Consider the following 19,640-nt stretch of genomic DNA (forward strand, 5'->3'; position numbering starts at 1 on the left):
TTCCCTCTCTTCCTCTCTCCTCTCTGTCTGGGTTTTTCCCCATCCCTCAGACCAACACCTGTTCACCTCACCCGTTCTTCATACCCTTCCTGCCATGTGCTGCTCAAAGAGGGATGCCTCTCAGAAGCCACTTTCATTGGCTCAAAGTCTCAAACTAAAAGTTGGGAGCCCCAGTGAGGAATTCCTGTGACGAAGGGCTTTGGCAGTGTTCTGGAATCTGCTATACCTCAGGGAGAGACGATTCTTCACGAATCCACACTCTAAAACTTCCTTTGTGCCTTTTATGATTAAGGTTCTTCCTACTGCCTTCCCACCCCATGGCCTCTCAACAAAAACCCCCTGGCTTCCTCTGCCACACCCCAGACCCTCTCTCTCCTCACACCCCTTGCTGATGGTTCCCCCTGGGGCTTCATTGTCCTCCCCACTCTTCCCCAAGCAGGAAGGGGCTCCTCCATCTCTGCCAGTACAGCTGGGGCCTGGTGCTGCATAAGCCTTGTTTAATGTGGTTTTGCTGAGACCCGGAGACTTGAGTTTAAGTCATCTTGTAGCCCTGCACTGATAATCCCCTCAGCTTCAGTCTCATCCTGTGTTTCTGTTAGTTGGGCCTGATTCTTCACTTAGCGCTACTTCTCATTTTTCTTTGGGTTGATTAACTTAGATTAAATAGAAGTTAAAATTCACCCTACCATCTGAGCCTTTAGTTTCTCCTCTTCCTTTTTTAGGCCTCTGGGGTCCTATTTCCCCTGTTTTGCCAGGGGCACAGTTAATCCTGTCCTTAAACGTGACTTGCAGAGGCCCTCAGCCCCCAGTGACTGGGCAGGCTGGCATGCACAGGGAGCCCTGTGGCAGCAGGGGACAGTTGGCCCGGGGAGCTTAGACTCTAAGCCCTCCTGGCTTGGAATGGTGGGCCCGGAGCTGTGGTGGAGATAGGCTGAAGAGGAAGTGATATTTACAAAGAAAGAAGGTGAACCTAAATCTGGGCTGTCCTAAGCTTGTGCTATCCAGCGAAAACATGAAAACCAAAGGAGGAAGCAAATGAGGAGTGGTGACGTGACCAAGCATCCGGGGATGTTCAACCCCACGTGCTCAAGTCTGGCTGAGGCCTGGACCACACCTGTCCACTGACACTATCCCCCACTCCCACCCCCACTCCCACCGTGGAACATTTCTAAGAATCACAACATTGTCAATAACGGCTCCCCAGAAAACCTCCTTGAATAGAATGGAATTCCTCTCTGATGGTTCACAAGGCACAGGAATGTCTTTTCTGCACTTGGAGAAGGGGCGTGGGGGCTCATCTGACAGTATGCCAGGTGACCGAGGGCTGACTGCCTGATGGCAAGTCTTCCCTGCCTGGGATCCCAGTTCCATAGCTTCACAGCACTGGGGCTCCTGCCTAATAAACTCTTACATTGCACACCCCCTTCACCTCCCAGCAAGCCTGCCAGCTGGCTACCTCAATTTTCAGTCTGAATGATTGATTGCTTCAATGGGCTACAACACAACAGAACTAAGATACACACATGGTAACTTTAAGGAGTGCAACATGACCCTCGCCCCATTCCAGCAGAAGGCCACTACCAGGACATGGTCTTTATACGTGAGTCAAGCCCAGATTGAAGGCTCTGAGCTTCAACTGCCCTGTGTTACATGCCCCCTCCAACCGGCATCACAGCAGGCCTGAGAATCTGGAAGGAGGAAGGGAGAGTGTATCTCACACAAATGCGCTTTTACGCAGTGGGTCTCCCAGAAGCTCCACCACAGGACCATCCTTCCCGCTGCCAGTCAGTGAATCCCAGCTTCATGCTCTGTACTAGTTCCACAGAATGACCATGGCTATTATTTAGTTAATATTTTCCTTCAAACTGACCCATTTAGAAAACAAACCCAGTTCTTCATAAAGAAACTTTATGTCTCTACCATACATGGAAAACTAGTATCATTTGTCATTTTCAATCAAAATAAATAAATTGAATCTCTATTAAGACAAAAGGTGTTCTGTGGCCCACATAAATCATCATCTTGGGTGCTGCTGTAGTAGGTTACATATTTTCAACAGTAAACACTTGGGGGCCTAAAGACACTGTCTTAACGACAGCCTCAGCCACCTCTGATCTTTGTCATTTTTGCTGTAATATGCGTTCCCTGACCACTCTTCCTGGGTGCATGCAGCCTGCCCTGCAAGTACCTGAGCCCGACCCAGTGTGCTGAACGTGCACGGGGACCAACTTACAATGCGTGGTTTGAAGGGTGGCTTGATCTTCTTCTGCTCCAGGAGCACCCAGTCAATCTCTTTGAAGAATGGGTGCTGCTTGATGGCGTCCTCGCCGTTCTGTGATGCCACGCAGCCCAGGCGCTTGTGGGGATTCTTCGTCATGAACTGCAGGGATGAGGACAGAGTCGGAATTAGTGACAAAGGCCTGGTCAGCACAGGCTATGAGGGACAGATGGAGGTCAGCCAAGGCAGCATCTTCAGCATCGCCTCCCAAGTCTGTTCTTTGCACTTTCAAGGGCCACATCTGTTGGGTTTTCTTTAACTCTTACATAGAATTGACTATGTCCCAGTCACCATTCTAGACATAGTACATATATCAACTCATTTCATCCTAATGCCGTACAAGGTACTATCATTGTCTCTATATTATAAACGAGGCACTAGAAGCCCACAGAGGTCAGCTAATTTGGCCAAAGTCACCCAGCTAGCAAGGGACCAAGCTGGGATTATGAACTCTGGCTCTTACTGACTCTCTGATCCCCCTCAGATTCTCAGGTCTTCTCCTCAGGGAGACTGAGGTCTGATAAACTCATTTACATGGAGAGGTCAACAGTCCTTTTTGAGATAAGGAATAAGGACCAGGTAAATGATCAAATGTATTAATACCTCCTCCTGCTCCTTTCCTATTCCTGGACCCAGCCCCTCTCCACTGTTTTTATGTTTGAATTTGCAATCTTGACACAAAATGCCCATGAAGGTCAAAAGATAAAAAACAAGAAAAAGAAAGTCTTATTCCTTTTCAATGCTTGTAGGTGAAAATCACATTGATGTGTTTTATATTTTCTGGGTGGTGTCTGGTGATCCCTACACACCCAGGTGAACTTGTTATTCCTATTAAATGAGTCAGTCCTGAGGGTAAACATTAATTTAATTGAGCACACATTTACCAATAAAACCTTGGGGAAAAAAAGTGCCAGTAGGTGGAAATATTTCTGATAGCTACCCGAAATAACAGCATGTATGTATTGTATGTGTATGTGTGTTAGAGACAAAATGTCACATTTCATAGTGTGAAGGTTGAATATCTATCTAAACAGAGGAACTTGAGAGAATAAACTATAATCCAAAGGAATACATCTTTGGTAGAATTTCAGGCTTCATCAGCAAGGGAGAGAGCCTCTAACTATTTCTTGCCTGATGCGCTTGGAACCAAAGCACCTGGCCTCGAGTTCAATGCGATTGGAGGGGGCAGCCCCAGATAAAGAGTGAAAGGGGTGGAGAGTAGGTGTGAGTCAGGAATGGTACCAGTGCACCTCATCTTTCTCATCTATAAGTCAGCAAGGTGGCCCCCACTTTAACACCTTGGATGGCCCCACCATGAAGTCCATACTCCTTAGTTTGGCACACAGGAGCTCCTCAGCCTGAACCCTGTCTACCTTGCTGTCCTTTTGCATTCTTTCTTCCCTCTGGTTGAATGTCCCTCTCTAGTCCCTAGGCCTCCTCTAGGAACTACTCAAAATGCTACCTCCTCTGTGAAGCCTCCCCAGATTCCTTCCTCTGTTGATACCTTAGACCCCATGCTTCTGGTTTATTTAAATTATAATTTGTCTAAACATCTCTTCCCTTTGGTGAGCTCTATGATTTAGGAATCTGTCTTATCTGCCCCAAACCTGGCTCAGTGCCTGGTTCCCATTGTACACTCAGTAAATTGTGATGATGGAGTGAGGGGCTGAAGGCTGGGCCTCAGGGCATAGTGCTGAGGGAGGGAGACTGTGGCACAGCCACTTATTGTTATACAGGTTGTGCACTGCATACTTCTATGATACAAATGGCCTTCTCTAAAGTTCTGCATCACCTTCACGTAGGCAGTAGCCCTTGGAGACACAGCTCAGTGGCTAGAGTCATGGAAATCCTGGTCTGGCCCTGCAGTCAAGTGACAGTGTGAGGAAATGAAGTGTTTTGAGGCCAAGGCTGTAGTAGACGCCTCACTTCCTCAGCTCCTCCCGTCCTCCATTTTCTGGGAGGGGAAGTATCAGGGTCAGGGATACACATAGAGGTTTGGGCATCTCAGGACGCTGCCCCTGAGCCGGAGGCTCTTCTCAGTGGGAAGATGCTCTTCTCATGAACGTCTCACCCTCACGAACTGGTTAACTGGTTAGGCATGACTTCTAACTTCTGGATCTCTGTAGGTCAAGGTTTCTCAGCCTTCATGCTATTAACATTTTTGACTGGATACTTCTTTGCAGGGTGGGTGGGGGAAGCTGTCCTGTGCATTGCAGGCAGTTTAGCAGCCTCCATGGCTTCTACCTACTACATGCCAGCAGCACCAAAAATACCTCCAGACATTACTGAATGTCTAAGGGAACAGGACAAAATTGCCCCTAGTTAAAGGCCACTGCACTAAGGCCTCCAAAATAAAAGGTCTCAGCTGGTATGCTGGCAGGGGACTCACAGGGAGGTGTGATGGGCTGGTGTTGGGGCCTGGGATGGTGGCCAGCTCTGCTGGGCATGGTGTTCTGGTGGACTCGGGTGCAGCCGAAGTTTTCCTTTAGTTACTCAGCTGACTTGGGAAGAGATGGGGCTCCGGGAAACAGGAGGCAAAAGCTCCCATGTCCACCCCAAGTTAATTACCCAAGAGAATCCTCTGCAGTGATTCAGAGTTGCAGCTCCAAAGTGTAAGTGGAGGCAGAACCAATGAAGATATACCTGTTGCAAGATCTCATTGAGCGGAAAAAGCAAGATACACCATTGACAGGAAAATGAGATATATGTACAGCATTCCTACCATTGTAGGAATACAGAAAAAGAAATAAGAAGTTATATTTGTATTTGCTTGTATATACCTAAAGAAATTCCAGAAGGATATATAAAAGCATCAAAACATAAGTAGAGCGTGTGTGGGAAATGGGCAGATGGAAGCAAGGATGAGACAGAGACCTTTCACTGTATCCTATTTTATGCTATGTGTTTTTTAAAAAATAGCATGTGATCAAACAAGCAAGCAAATAATGAAATATTTAAGGCCTAAATATATAAACTGAACAAAACAGAATTTGAAAAGTTGGACAATCGAGTCTAAGCAAGGCTCCTTCCCGCTGGGTGACGTGCCCTTCCTAAAGTGCTTTCCTGTAGGAAAGTCAGAATGGAAAAGGCTGGGAGCCATTTTTGGATACTGAGAGTCTTGCTGAATGCCTGGCCTAGCAGGTGCCCTGTACTCATCGATGAAAATCCCTTCTCTCCTTCCTTTGCACACACATGAGTTTCCATTCTGTACCAAGTGCTGTGGTGAGTGATGAGACACGGTCCCTGCCCTCACGGGGCATGTAGAAGAGTAAAGGAGGCTGAGAAGAAACACGTAATTGCCAGAGAATCAATTAGCTGAGACTGTGATGAACTCCCCGAGAGAAGCACAGCAGGCTCTGACAGTGTGATGGACAAGGAACTTGGCAAAGCTTTCCCTGAGAAGCAACACCTAGGCTGAGACCTGAAGGAGGAATGTACCTAGGCAAAAAGGGCACAGGGGAGAGTGGTTGGGGAGAAGGAAGACTAAAGACAAGTGCCTTCTATAGGGCCTGGACATAGTCCAATATGGCCAGAGCCCAGCAGATGACCGGGAACGGCTGAGGGGGAGGCGGGGCCTGATGCAGGACCCTGGAGGCTATGTGGAAGATAAAGGTCTTTATCTAATCACAATGTGATGAGTTTTAAGTAGGGGATGAGGCATGAAATGGCTAGATTTGCATTCTTAAGAGATCACTCTGATGGACATACAGAGATGAGAAGGAGGCAAGAGGGGCCGCCGGTTAGGAGGTCCTGCAGTTCACCAACGGAGAAGCGGTGGTGGCTCCAATGGGGGTAGTGGGGAGAAGGAGGGAGAAAGGTAACTCGAAAAGGTTAGCAGGGGGAATGAACTTGATGACTAGCTGTGACGGGGAGAGAGGGATTGTACCCCATTTCTGGTCTGTTTAGAAAGGAAGACAGGGTGCCATTTACTGAGCCAAGGAATTTGAGAGTGAGCAGATTTGAGGGGGACCATCCAGAGCTGTTTGGGAGTATCCTGAATGTGAGAGACCCCTGGCCAGCTGAGGGGAGAAAGGGAGTAGGGAACTGGAAACACAGGCCTGGAGGCTGGAAGATGGGTCTGGCTGGGGATACCCCTCCCTGAGTGCAGGGTGGGAAGTGGGAGAGTGCTGTGCAGGGGAGAGCACAGGGTACCCAGAGGACCCAGGGCCCAGGCCTGAGGAACAAGAGAGGCGGTGATCAGAATCCATTCATGAAGGAGCCAAACAGGGGCCCGCGAGTGACGCCAGCAAGGAGCTTGAGAAGAGCTCCTTGACGGGGTCCATCAAAGACTCACCCAAGAGGCACCCAGGTCGAAGTTTTCCTTGGCTCTCAGTTGAACTAGTTATAATCATTTAATAGAACTAGTTATAATCATTTAACATTTCGAGATTTTACATAAAAATCTGGATTTCATGCTTTTCTTGGAAAGCCAGATCTGGTGAGGTGAAGTCCTCGTTGCTGCTGGGGGATCATGAGGGGTCTCCGTTTACCCTGCCCCACCCAGTCCTGTTCACCTTCCACGGCTCCTGCTGGGCTCTTGCAGGCATTTAACTTTGCAATATGTGATAAAATGGAAAGAACAGAGAGCTAAGAGCTGTTTCTGTTTTTCACCAAACAGTTACATAGCTCCTACAATGTGCTTGGCACTGTTCTCAGCCCTTGGGATGCATCTGAGAAATAAGCTGGAAAACGTTCCTGCCCTCACGAAGCTCAGTCTTGTGGAAGGAAATAGACAATAAACATAATACATAATATATATAGTGGGTTAGAAAGTGGAAACTGCTATCAGGGATCAACTGAGCAGGATAAAGGTGGACAGGGAAGGGGACAAAGTTTAGTTTTTTGTAAAAAAAAAAAAAAAAAAAGCCTCACTGAGAAAATGCTACTGAGTCAACCTATGAAAACGTTGGCACTTAGAGGGCAGCAGGAGAAAGGGGTAGCAAAGGAAATGGAGAAGCAGCCGCCCAATGCCAGAGGAGACCCAGTCCCAGAGGGCAAGGACAAGGAGGACTTTAACATGGAGGGGCTTGGCTAAGCCAGTGAATGTGGCTGGAAGGCTCCAAGGCAGGGGTCCTGAAAGCTTCAAAGAGCCACAGGGGGCCAAGGAGAAATGGGGGCAGGGGGTGAGGACATCAAGGCAGAGAAGTGCAACAGAAGTCATTTCCACGAGTAGCAAGAACCACGCTCGGAGTGAGAGGCCCAGCCCAGAACATTGAATTTGGAAAGTTGGATAAACTAGTCCCCCTAAATAAGACTAGTACCCCCGAGGCCTCCTCACTGGCTTGGGATAAGGACGGAGGACTTTGGAGGCTGGCAGGAGAGGCACCCTCCAAACCACGCTCTCCCCAGCAGCCAGAGCTACCTTCTAGGTATACCAGCCAGGTCACTCCCCTGTCTGGTTCTCCAAGGGTTAGCCCTGCACTGGGAATCGAATGGAAGCTCTCATGGTGGCATAAGAAGCCCTGCATACCCAGGCTGGGCGTGGAGGCTCATGCCTGTAATCCCAGCACTTTGGGAGGCTGAGGCGGGTGGATCACGAGGTCAGGAGATCGAGACCATCCTGGCTAACATGGTGAAACCCCGTCTCTACCAAAAATACAAAAATTAGCCAGGCATGGTGCTGTGTGCCTGTAGTCCCAGCTACTCGGGAGGCTGAGGCAGGAGAATCGCTTGAACCCGTGAGGGGGAAGTTGCAGTGAGCAGAGATCGCACCGCTGCACTCCAGCCTGGGTGACAGAGCGAGACTCGGTCTCAAAAAAAAAAAAAAAAAGAAGAAGAAGAAGAAGCCCTGCATACTCAGACACTGTCATCCCATCCCGTCACCCTCCCTGAGCTCCTTTTGGACTGTCCACCCGGCAGATGTTTTCTAGTCCAAGGCCTGTGCACTTGCTGTTCCTTCTGAACAGACGCCCTTTCCCCCAGTAGCCACCTGACTGAAACCTCCCCTTAGAGTCCCCTCATGGGACAGGTGTTTCCAGACTCAAGAGCACCCCATGCAGCCTGTTACTCCTCATTTCCTGAGCCGCTGCATGTGTCTTTTTGCACTTGTTACCATTTAGTACAATATACAGTCATTTGTCTGTTCATTTATTCACTAGTCTGTAAGCAGGGACTGTGTTCTTTGTATCACCAGCGCCTGGCATAGTGCCTGCCAATAAATATGGAATAAATGAATAAATAGTCATTACTAGATGCTCAATAAATATTTGTTTAATAAATGAATGCATAAATGAACATACTCTATTTGCCTCCTTCACTTCTCTTATCCCAATTGTGGCTACCTATTGATATATTTTTAATTTATTAAAAATAATAAACAATCTCACAGGATTGGAAACTTCACAAGGCAGAGACCAGGCCTCACCAATACTTATTCAGCATCTAGCACCTTGCCTGGCATGTTGGAAGTGCTCAATAGATAGTAGTTCATTGAATTAATGAATGAAAGAGAGAGGGACGAGAGTAAGGGCAGAGGGGAGAGAAGGAATGAGGTGAAGGAAAGAGGAAAGGAAGGAAGAAAAAAAAAAACTACAGAAAAGGGTAACATGTTCTGATGTGGAATTTTCTAAAACATGGTACATGCACCCTCAGATATCTACAAAATGGTTTTAGATCTTTCAAAAATTTGTATACAATAATTTACATTAGGCAGGGCATGGTGGCTCACACCTGTAATCCCAGCACTTTGGGAAGCCGAGGTGGGTGGATCATGAGGTCAGGAGTTCGGAACCAGCCTGGCCAACATGGCGAAACCCCATCCCTGCTAAAAATACAAAAATTAGCTGGGCATGGTGGTGGGCGCCTGTAATCCCAGCTACTCGGGAGGCTGAGGCAGGAGAATCTCTTGAACCCGGGAGGCGGAGGTTGCAGTGACCCGAGATCACACCACTGCACTCCAGCCTGGGTAACAAAGCAACACTCCATCTTGAAAAAAAATTACATTAATTCATTATGGCAAGTGATACTGATTTTCTACCTATGATAATGGTATAAAATTTCTTTGTAAAATACAGGCTGGGCGCAGTGGCTCATGTCTGTAATCCCAGCACTTTGGGAGGCTGAGGTGGGTGGATCACCTGAGGTCAGGAGTTCAAGACCAGCCTGGCCAACATGGTGAAACCTTGTCACTACTAAAAATACAAAAATTAGCCAGGCATGATGGCGGGTGCCTGTAATCCCAGCTACTCAGGAGGCTGAGGCAGGAGAATCACTTGAACCCGGGAGGAGGAGGTTGCAGTGAGCCAAGATAGCACCATTGCACTCCAGCCTGGCCATTGCAGTGAGACTCTGTCTCAAAAAAAAAAAAAAAATTTCTTTGTAAAATACATATAATCAGGTAAATATTGGAAGTTGATTAAAAGAACAAGAAAAGCAAATAATAGTGCAGAAGACACTTGAAGATGGCAAATTTTGTGACTATGATGTGCAAACGACTGAATTTTGGGGCATTCAGATGAGTGGAAGAAGCCAAGTCTAGAAGTCATGGTCCCTGGGCTGTCACCCTTGTCCTGTCTTAGCTCAGAGGGGTGACCTTGGGCAGACTGCTTGCTTAACTTCCCTGTACCTCAGCTTTCACGGATTTCAAAAGGGGACAGGTAACATCACTTGCTTGACACAGTACAAGCATTGTTACATCGTAGAGACGGCTGTGCTGAGAAAGCATAACGGGTTTTCCCATGTGAGGGATGATTCCTAGGGCAGGGTCAGTCTCTGTATTATGTATCTAAATCCAGCAGGACTGCATGAATTTCCAGTGTACCAGATCTTTTCTGATTGGCTCTTGAGCCACAGCGATGCTGTCATGGACAGGTGGGCAGTGCCCACCCTCCCTCCCCTCCTCTCTCTTCTCTATCACAGGTCCCTGATGAAGACAGGCCACAGGTAAGGAAGGTATGGAAGTGGCAGAGGTGATGTCAGCACAGTTGAGTTGCTTCTGTTCCCTCTGAAATGCTGGAGGACACAGATGTACACAGTGCCTCATCTCAGGAAGCACAGACATGCGCTCCTTTTCCCACCAGAAGAGCAAGTCATCTCAGGCCCCATTCTCTTGGCAGCAGCCCTCTGCACTATGCCTGAACTCTCTCAGTGGCAACTGCCCTTAATCCTTCCCATTCCGTGGTGATGAGCAGAGGTGGGAGGGAGAAAGCTCGACAGAGAAAGGGAGAAGGGAGTGTGTGTGTGTGTGTGTGTGTAGGGGGAGGAGCCCAGGAGAGCGCAGCCATGGGTGAGGGGCAGTGACTCACAGCTTTCAAGATGCTGACAGCCTCCTTGCTGAGCCAGACTGGGTAGAGCACGTCGTCATGGAGGATGGACTCAAATAGGTCGTCCTCATTGTCGGCCTCAAAGGGAGGCTGTCCAGCCATCATCTCGTACATCAGCACCCCCAGGGCCCACCAGTCCACGGAGGGGCCGTACTCCAACTCCTGCAGGATCTGTTCAGGAAACCGGCAATGTCAGGCACCATCAAAGGCTCCCACCCCAATGACACCCGTGCTATGAACGCCCGTGGGAAGGACTTCGATTCCAACTTGCTCCTCCCTACAGTTCAGTCCTAGTCCTAGAAGTTCTAAATCAGCAAATTCAGTGACAGTTGAGTTTGGAGGCACTATGCTGGGGGCCGGCTATCATCTTTCCAAAGTCAACATCGGCAGTCTGTCTTCCAGTGGGAACAAATTCCCATTTCTTTGAGCACCAGATAAAGTTCCTGACTGGCATGAGGGCCACATTTTAAAAAACTGCATATTTTGACACTAAAATCAGGGTCAGGGGAGCACGATGCAGACTGAGAGAACAAGCGAGCTGTAAGTGACTCAGAGTGCAGCGAGGTCAGGTCTCCCATCTCACACAGTCCAGGGCACAGCTCACTGCCTGAGTGGAAAGGTGAGCAGAGGTCTTCTTTAAATGGTGCAACACTCAATTTACCTGAGCCCTGTGCTCCTGGAGAGGAAACTGCAATGAATAAGTCTCCCCCACCCTGTAATGGTCTACCTATAAAGGACCACTATACTCTTGCATATTCTAAGAAAAAACCCATCTCTATTGTTCCTCATGATTCCCATAAGATCCACTGAGGAATCCCCCACTTTGCCTGCCTCTACGAAACCCTAGGCCCCCTTCCTTTGGGGCCACCTTCACTAATGAACCCCCTATTGCAATAGCCAGAATCGAACCATCTCCTTGATTGTCTGGTGCATTTTGTCTTTGACAATGGTCACTTGTCTTATCTATGCTGTCTCTCTTTTTCCTGTAGCCAAATGTGTAGAGTCAAATTCACTTAGATTAAATGCATGTATGACATGATGCTACTGAATACAAGACATCTTTTCTGGCTGGGCGCAATGGCTCACACCTGTAATCCTAGCACTTTGGGAGGCTGAGGTGGGAGGATCACTTGAGTCCAGGAGTTCGAGACCAGCCTGGGCAACATGGTAAGACCCTGTCTCTTAAAAAAAATTAGCTGGGAATGGTGGTACGTGTCTGTAGTCTCACCTTCTCAGAAGGCTGAGGTGGAAAAATCACTTGAGCCAGAGAGGTTGAGGCTGTAGTGAGTCATAATCATGCTACCGCACTTCAACCTGGGTAACAGAGTGAGACCCTATCTCAAAAAAAAAAAGGATCTTTTCTGATTGGCTATTCTATTTGATCTGCTCTCCATACACATATGTCATAAATACATGATACACACACATGCACATATAAATATGTAGCAAGTCAATGATATATATATATATTCATACATATATATATACACATACATATATATATATATATATGTGGAGATGAGATCCAATAGAAAATACTAGAATTTAATATCACCTTTCAGCTGTATAGAGCTTTGTATTTTACAGTATGCCTTTAAAATATAACATATATAAATAAAATATGTAGCAGGTCAATGATGTGTTTGGCTCAGAGGAAAAATAAATGCTGAGCTGTCCCCTCTACAAGGAAGAGATCATGAGGTGACATTCCCATTCCACAATTATTTTCTCTTCTTATTAGAGTGGGATTAGGCATGGCTCTGCCCAGAAACAGGCGGGTGGATGAGATGACCTATCCAGGTCCATAATTCTATAAATAATTTTAAAAAGTGAAGGAGAAACAAGGTTGGGGTGCATGTTCTGAAAGGGGGAACACTTTGAGGACCCTGAAAAAAAAAGGCAAAGTTCATGCCTAGTCATTCCAGCCCATGGGACACCTTGGGCAGATAATGTCTCAGGCTGGGGACAAGGCTCCAATTTAGTTCTCAGATTTCATGGTGGCCAGGGAAGAGGAGGCTGAATTCAAGTATCTGGACTTTCTGTGGTCTACTCAAAATACACTTCTAGAGGTTACAAATTGCTTAGGATGAACTAGAAAGATTTGGATAGAAGAAGCATTTAGAAACAGTTAAAACACTCACAGTTTAGAATCTTCTGAATTTCGCATGAAAAGGAATTTGAGAAAATGCAGCCAACTCTACATTACTTGGGGCTGGTAATCTGTTTAGCTAATACCTTTGGTCTAAGCCCAGTGGTTAGTGTTCCTTGAGCTGTAAGGTCAGAGCTATGGGCCCCACTGTCCTGAGGAGCCAGTGATTCTGCTATGCTCCAAAGCCAATGCCAACTCCTCCCTCAACCTCAAAAGACACAGCACCCAACTTAAGACCCGTGCCTGTTCCTACGAGTTGCAGGCACTTTCTCACTTTCCACATACCAGTGCATCGTTATTATTTTTTCATGGCCAACAGTCTCCCCAGCGCAACTATAAAGTACCAGAGGGTAGGAGCTGTAACATGCTACTGAGCCCACTGCTGTGGCCAGCCTGTTCTATCATCCAGGAGACAGTCAACATCTTGTGACTGGCTAGCATGCACGGCCACTGTGTGTAACCACTGGGCATGCTCCCTTCTCTTCTAGCCTCAGGGCACACTGGGTGCTACAGTGGCCGCCCTCCAGCTTCTCGGAAGGAGGCAGCTGGGTTCTGTGCCTTCAGGGGGTGGGGAGAAGGTGGCTTGTGTGTGCTGAGACTGGATGGTGCTGTGGAAATCACAGAGCCACCCTGCCACCCCGCTCCAGGCCCCTTCCACAGCCTTCTTCTCATTTTGGGTGGCATCTTTTGTAAGATTCCTTTTAGGCTTGGCTCTAATTATCTGCTTCCTAATTAACTGTCAGCAGTGGATCTGGGCAGAAGGGCAAGGCTTCCATGTCACGGGAAGTCACCTGGAGTAGCAGCCAACTCCTCAAGTGCGTCAGAGCTCAGGAGAAGGGAGAAGGCATTGGCCCTGATGATGCTATTACCAAAGGCTGGTGGCCACTTCCTGGGAAGCAGGGGCTGGGAGTGGGAAAGCAGAGGGGGTGCCATGGGGCATACCATGTGGCAGGAAGATAAGCCTTGGGGCAGACCTCATGCCTCCGAAGGTGTCTCTGGTTTTGAGGTTAGCTCAGCACCTTATCACCTCTCCCATTTGAATAGAGCCTTCTGCTTTCTCAAGCATTTCCATGCTCTAATCTCATTAGATTCTCAAAGCAGCTTGATGAGGTAGTTGGGCAGGAGTTATGGCCCCCATCTGAAAGATGAGAAACCTGAGACTCAAAAACATTTTGTGACTTCATCAAGTCATCAAATGCACATGTGTACATTTGTGGTCAAGTCTGGACTCAAGACTCAATTCTCAGGATTGTGTTTCCTATCCCATCACACAACCCAACAATGATGATAACCGTGAAGCCACCATTTAGCCAGCACTCCCTGTGGGCTGGGCACTGGGCTAATGCTTTAGAGGCATAATCTCATTTAATCTTCCCAGTAGCCCTCGACGAAGGCAGCAATACCTTTATCAGCTGTAATTTGCCTACAGCAAGACCAGGGATTGTCATTGCCAGTGCAGAGATGTTTCTGCATGGTGGGCACAAAGGCCAGAGCAGGAAGGAAGAGTGTCTGCTTCACTGTGAACAGAGATCAGAGTTGTTCATTGTGAGTCTCACCAATGGACTGCTTTTCATGAAAGCTGAGTGGCTATTTTGTTCATCGTAAAGTGAATGTTCTGTCTTGGGTTGGGTCCTTAACTATACCATGGGCTGTCAACTGTTAGACTCTGGCATCGACTTACAGAGGAACTGGAACTGAGTATTCTGACAATGAAGAATGAATGAAGAAGACGAGAAAAGCAGTTCCCTGTTGAAAGCTCTGGCTTTCATTTATTGCTCCTTGAAGGTTGAATTCCTAGTGTTCTTGCTAAGGGAATACACTCACAGAAAGACTGAAATCCCTACTCTTCAGATCTCTTAGAAGATAAAGGTTCTAAAGGGAAACTACCTATTACTCATCACCTTCGCTTCGAGATGTTCCTCAGGCCTCCCCTGTCTTGTGTAGTCTGTGAAGCCTCCTGACCATCAGTCCCTCACTCCCTGCCTTCTGATCTGCATGGCTGTGGCCTGCCTTCTTCCTGGGATGGATCTGACTAGGACTCTCCTCCACTGGAACCCCGAGTGGGTCCACAGATCCTACAGGATCAAAGCCACATTCCTTGGGTCTTTATCCCAATCTCATTCATTACTATGAGCACCAGGAAACTCTATGATCTAGCTACACTTTTTAACTGTCCTGGAAAAGACCAAGATGTTTTTGTCCCTTGGCCTTTGCTCATGTTGGAATGTCATAAGTTCTCATTTTTTAACAAACCTTTCTAAGATCCTGATTTGTGTGCCGGATCCTGGCAGTACCCAGATTAGAAACACAGACCCTGCCCTCAAAGGATCCAGGGCCCAGGGACACTGAACCTCCTTTCCTGTCCTGCCCCTGTTCCAATTCTGTTGTTTTCAGGAATACCCTCCCCACCCCTTCCGTCAAAGGAAATCCTCATTCTTTACAACTCAATTCATCCACCAGGTGCTCCAAGAGGCCTTTCCTGATCCCTGAGGATACCATCTTGTGTTATGTGCCTATTTATTCTGCTTAATTAGTTGTTTACTTATCTATCACTCCCTTTAGACCAAAAGCTTCTTTAGAATAGGGACAAGTGTCTCAGTCAGTTCTTTATCTCCACATTGCTTTGTGCCTAGCAGGTGCTCAAACAATGCCCAATGAAAGAAATGAGCTCTGAATGTGCTAATACCTATCTGCCATGGGCGATGTTGAGTGGGGATTGGTACTTCTTTCTTATCTTACATGTCTCAGAACCATGAAGATCATTTTGATTGTCTATGACAAGCCATGTCTTAAACCTGAATCACATCACCCTAGGTATCTCTCAGTTTGGGCAGGAATAAGGCAAACAAACACTTCATGCCTAGCAAAACATCCCAAACAACTTTCACGAAACGCAACCTATTGGAGTGGTTCACAGTGAACATCTCTGATATCTGTATATAATGAGGCACAGTCACTCTCCTCTTCCTGTTCCATCCTGTGTACTCACAGCGTAGAACTGCCACTATGCGGGAAATGGCAAACAGTTCCTGGTTTTACTGTTAGCAAATTGTAGCTGATAAAGCGAAGTGCTGCCATGATCAATGATGCTCCTTTATTTTGATTTTATTTTTTACTTTTTTTTTTTTTTTTTTAATTGAGACAGGGTCTTGCTCTGTCACCCAGGCTGGAGTGCAATGGTGCAATTATGGCTCACTATAGCCTCAACCTTCTGGGCTCAATTGATCCTTTCACTCAGCCTCCCAAGTAGCTGGGACTACAGGTTTGCACCACTATGCCTGGCTAATTTTTGTATTTTTTGTATAGCCAGGGTTTCACCATGTTGCCCAGGCTGGTCTTGAACTCCTGGGCTCAAGTGATCTGCCTGCCTTGGCCTCCCAAAGTGCTGGGATTACAGATGTGAGTCACTGTGCCCACCCTGTTCTGATTTTAAAGACATGAAAACAATAATAAAAGTCAACACGTTTTTCTTGGTCCTAGATTTATTGGTGGTTCTGGACTAGGATGGGAAAGAGATGTTCAGTGAGAACTTGGCCGGGTTTGGGAAATAGCCTGTTACTCTCATTTCACTCATCATCTCCCCAGCACTAGGATTTCTTCACAGACATCAATCAGCAAACTTTTTACCTTTCCTTTTCTCCCTCCTTCCTAGAATCCATCCTGGATTTCCAGAGCCTTCCCCCAGCACCACTAGATGACCCCAGTGCATGGGTTTGGACCCCTGCCTTGGTCCTGGCACCAGGAGGAGGTGAACCTTTGCACACAGGTCTTACCTCAGGAGCTATGTAGTCAGGAGTCCCACAGAACGTGGTGGTTGTCACACCATTCAGAATCCCTTCCTTGCACATCCCGAAGTCAGCCAGCTTGCAGTGACCTTCTGCATCCAGAAGGATGTTGTCCAGTTTCAAATCCCTGCAAGATAGGCCAGGACCATATTGTCAACACGTCACTCACCCCAATATAGTCTTCTTGAGTTGGAGGTATATGCCTATCTTAGGGAAATCTCCAGAAAAAAAGTCCTGAAAGAAGCTTGCGTTTCTTGAAACCCATCTCAGTCCAGGGGCTCTCTCTCACGTTAGTCAGCCCCTAACAGCACCTCTGCTTTCTTCAGCAAGAGGGAGGAACTTCTGTAACCCCAGGAATATATCAAGACTGCTGTGGTTTAATAGATCTAAATCAGTAGGTATATATGGAAGCCCTGCTATGCACCCAAATTCATATTAATCAGTCCCTGCTATGAAAGAAGCATCTACCCTTATCCCTCATGAACTAACCATGGGGATCAGCTGGGGGTCCCAGCATGACACATAGGGACATCAATGAAACAGATAAAACCACCTAAGAGTCAGGCGCTACTTTATAGAGCACCGTGTGAGCTATTGTGTGTCAGAGCGGGAGACCACAAACAGCTAGTGCAGGCAGCGAGGGCTTCCAGGAAATAGCGCCCCTCAAGAGAAACTTGGCTAGAAGGTAAGGGTTCGATACACTGTGAGGAGAGAAGATGGGAGAGAGGAGAAGGCCAATAAAGCTGATGCAAAAGGTAGTGAGGAGGCCAGAGAACTGGGCCCTAGTGAATGGTGAAGCAAGACAGGAATGTTTTGCTCAAAGAGCCTGGAATGCTAGGAAAAAGAATTTGAAATGCATGCTAACAGCAATAAGCATCCTGCCTGCATGAGCACAATGCATTTGTAAGATCACTTTCCTAGGGGCAAGCAGGCTAGGTAGGGGAAAGGTCTGGAGGCAGGAAGGAAGGCACATTGCTTATAATCACCTGGACCCACAGAGCCCATGTGGTTCTGTGCAGCAAGCAAGAGCCACGGGGGCATGCCAGTCTCAAACAGTGCAGCTCCCTTGGGGCCTGTTTTACACTTTGGGGTTCTGGGTAAGTATTCCCTGCCACGATGCCTGGAACCCACAGGCTGACCCAGTAGAAGAACCCAGACTGGGTGGTGGTCTCCACCCTGGGCTCCCCACAACAGCCATTCTGGGATGGAGCGTGAAGGGTCTTGCAAAGAAGGCCCATTCGTCTGCACACAGAAAGCAGGAGGGGTCTGCTGGCGTCAAGACGTGAACTCCGGCCATCGCCAGGGATCCAGGCCTGAGTGCAAAGGTGGGGCAGGAAGCACTTTAGGACCTGCCTGCATTGTACCCATGACCTCGTTTCTGCTCACAGCTGGGACTTCTTGAGAAAAAAGAGCATATAAAATGTGCTGCTCTAAGCAAATGCTCATGAACTACAGAAAGAACAGTGAGCCCAACCAAGCTGAGCCCCTGGGAACAGGGTTCTCCCATCTGCACCCTGGCCACTGTGTGTGGTCAAGGCCCAGCTCTGGCTGTGGGTGACGGAGCAGTGAGACAAACACTGGGCCAGGACCCAGGACCTGAGTTTGTAGCACTGGTTGTAACCTTGTCCTGGTAAAGTCACCTTGCTGGTCTGTGACCTTATCTGGTGAATAAGAATGACACGCTCCTGCTTGTAGGCTTATTTGAAGGACTAATGAGATGTGTGTGAAAGTAGAAGGTCTTTAACATTGTCACACTCACTTTCTTCATGAAGGAACCAAGTTCAAGGGAACTGGGTGAACTGTCTGCCCACTTGCAAATGTCTGAGTCCTTGAGAAGCTGACAGCTGGGGCCCCACTGAGTCACATGCCCCTCTATCCCTCTATTGTGTAGTATCCAGTGCTGCCAACCCCCATGACACACACGATCAGCACAATGGTGATACTAATCGGAAAAGGAACAACAATGATGCTTCTTTATGTGTGGGAAGCACCTCCCAGTTCATGATCCACGCTCAGCACTGTGAATTCCATTAAACAGTTCCATTGCATAGCTCTGTGAGTTAGGAGGAGCACACGTGGCAACTACCCTTACAGAAATAAGTCAATGGAAGCTGGAAGAAGGTAGGTGATTACAGGTGGTGAAGGCTTGGTGGATCTGCTCTGCAAGCCAGCGTCCTAGTCCCTGTGTGCTGTGCTCCTCTGCCCTCCTGCCTTCACATTGGTTGACTTCCTCCAGTGCCAGCCACCAAGCCCAACTTTATAAAATACCCCAAATGCCACCCCCAAGCACTCTTTTTAAAGCCTTTGTTATGTCCGAGGAAGGACTTCTTCTAATTTTGTATAAATTGAATGGATTCAGAAGATTCCAAGCCAGCTTGAACCTTGCCCCTTTTCTGACTCAGGCTGCAAGGCTCCACCTTTCCTTCTGCCCAGGGTTGCCTCAGGCGGGGCAAAGAAGGAGGAAGTCCTCACTGCTCCCCAGCTCCTGCTCTTCTTTGCCTGCCCCTGCACTGGCCCCAGATGCTCACCCTCCCTTTGCTTTCTACCCTTTCTTCTCCCCAGGGGAAAAGTGGTCCAGGGTGGCTGCCACAGCCAAGCATGGTCTGCAGGCAGCATGCAGCAGCTGCCCTTGACTATGACTGGGGGAGGCCTTGGCCAAAATTCTTCTTCCTGCTGTCTTGCCACTGAGGCCTGGAGCCCGCCCCTGGTCACTTCCTCCAATTCCCGATCCGTATTTCTTGAAAACTCTAACTGTCCATATAAAACCAAGTCCAGGAAGAGTTAGGGACTTATGTTCCTTTCCTTAATGACAGAAAAAGTTAGAGTGGGTTCAAAGACTTCTGGGAGGCAGAAGGGCGATTGTTAGGACTTTCTATTTCTCTGGGGGTCTTCGGTTCCATTATAAACAAAAGAGCTCACACCTCTGGGACTAAACTTGCCCGGCACTGGGCTCTCAGTGGCAAGCAGTTCACGAGTAGGGTTTCAGTGGATGGGATAGCTCAGGGAAGCCCAGGGCCATGATGGCTCAGGGGTGGGTGTAGGGGCAGGATGCAGTGGAGGTGGAAGGTGGTAAGAAGAGAAAGAGCTAGTCCTTCCCTAAGAGATTCCTTCATGGTTTTCTTACCAGCACTGCTACCCCAGGACCTCTGAATTTCCACTCCTTATTC

General features: G+C 47.9%; 1 protein-coding gene across 2 annotated transcripts in view; it reads right to left on the reverse strand.

Annotated features, from left to right (window-relative positions):
- PRKCE (protein kinase C epsilon) overlaps positions 1 to 19,640 on the reverse strand; it is a 532,372-nt gene that overhangs the window by 26,061 nt on the left and 486,671 nt on the right. For both annotated transcript variants that reach the window (XM_063713711.1, XM_002812068.6), the window contains 3 exons: positions 16,462 to 16,600; positions 10,522 to 10,710; positions 2,234 to 2,380 (listed from right to left, as the gene is read on the reverse strand). In XM_063713711.1, coding sequence (XP_063569781.1) covers positions 2,234 to 2,380; positions 10,522 to 10,710; positions 16,462 to 16,600 — 475 coding nt within the window. The remainder of the gene's footprint in view (positions 1 to 2,233; positions 2,381 to 10,521; positions 10,711 to 16,461; positions 16,601 to 19,640) is intronic.

Source organism: Pongo abelii, chromosome 12 (assembly GCF_028885655.2).
Source record: "Pongo abelii isolate AG06213 chromosome 12, NHGRI_mPonAbe1-v2.0_pri, whole genome shotgun sequence".
NCBI classification, from domain to species: domain Eukaryota; kingdom Metazoa; phylum Chordata; class Mammalia; order Primates; family Hominidae; genus Pongo; species Pongo abelii.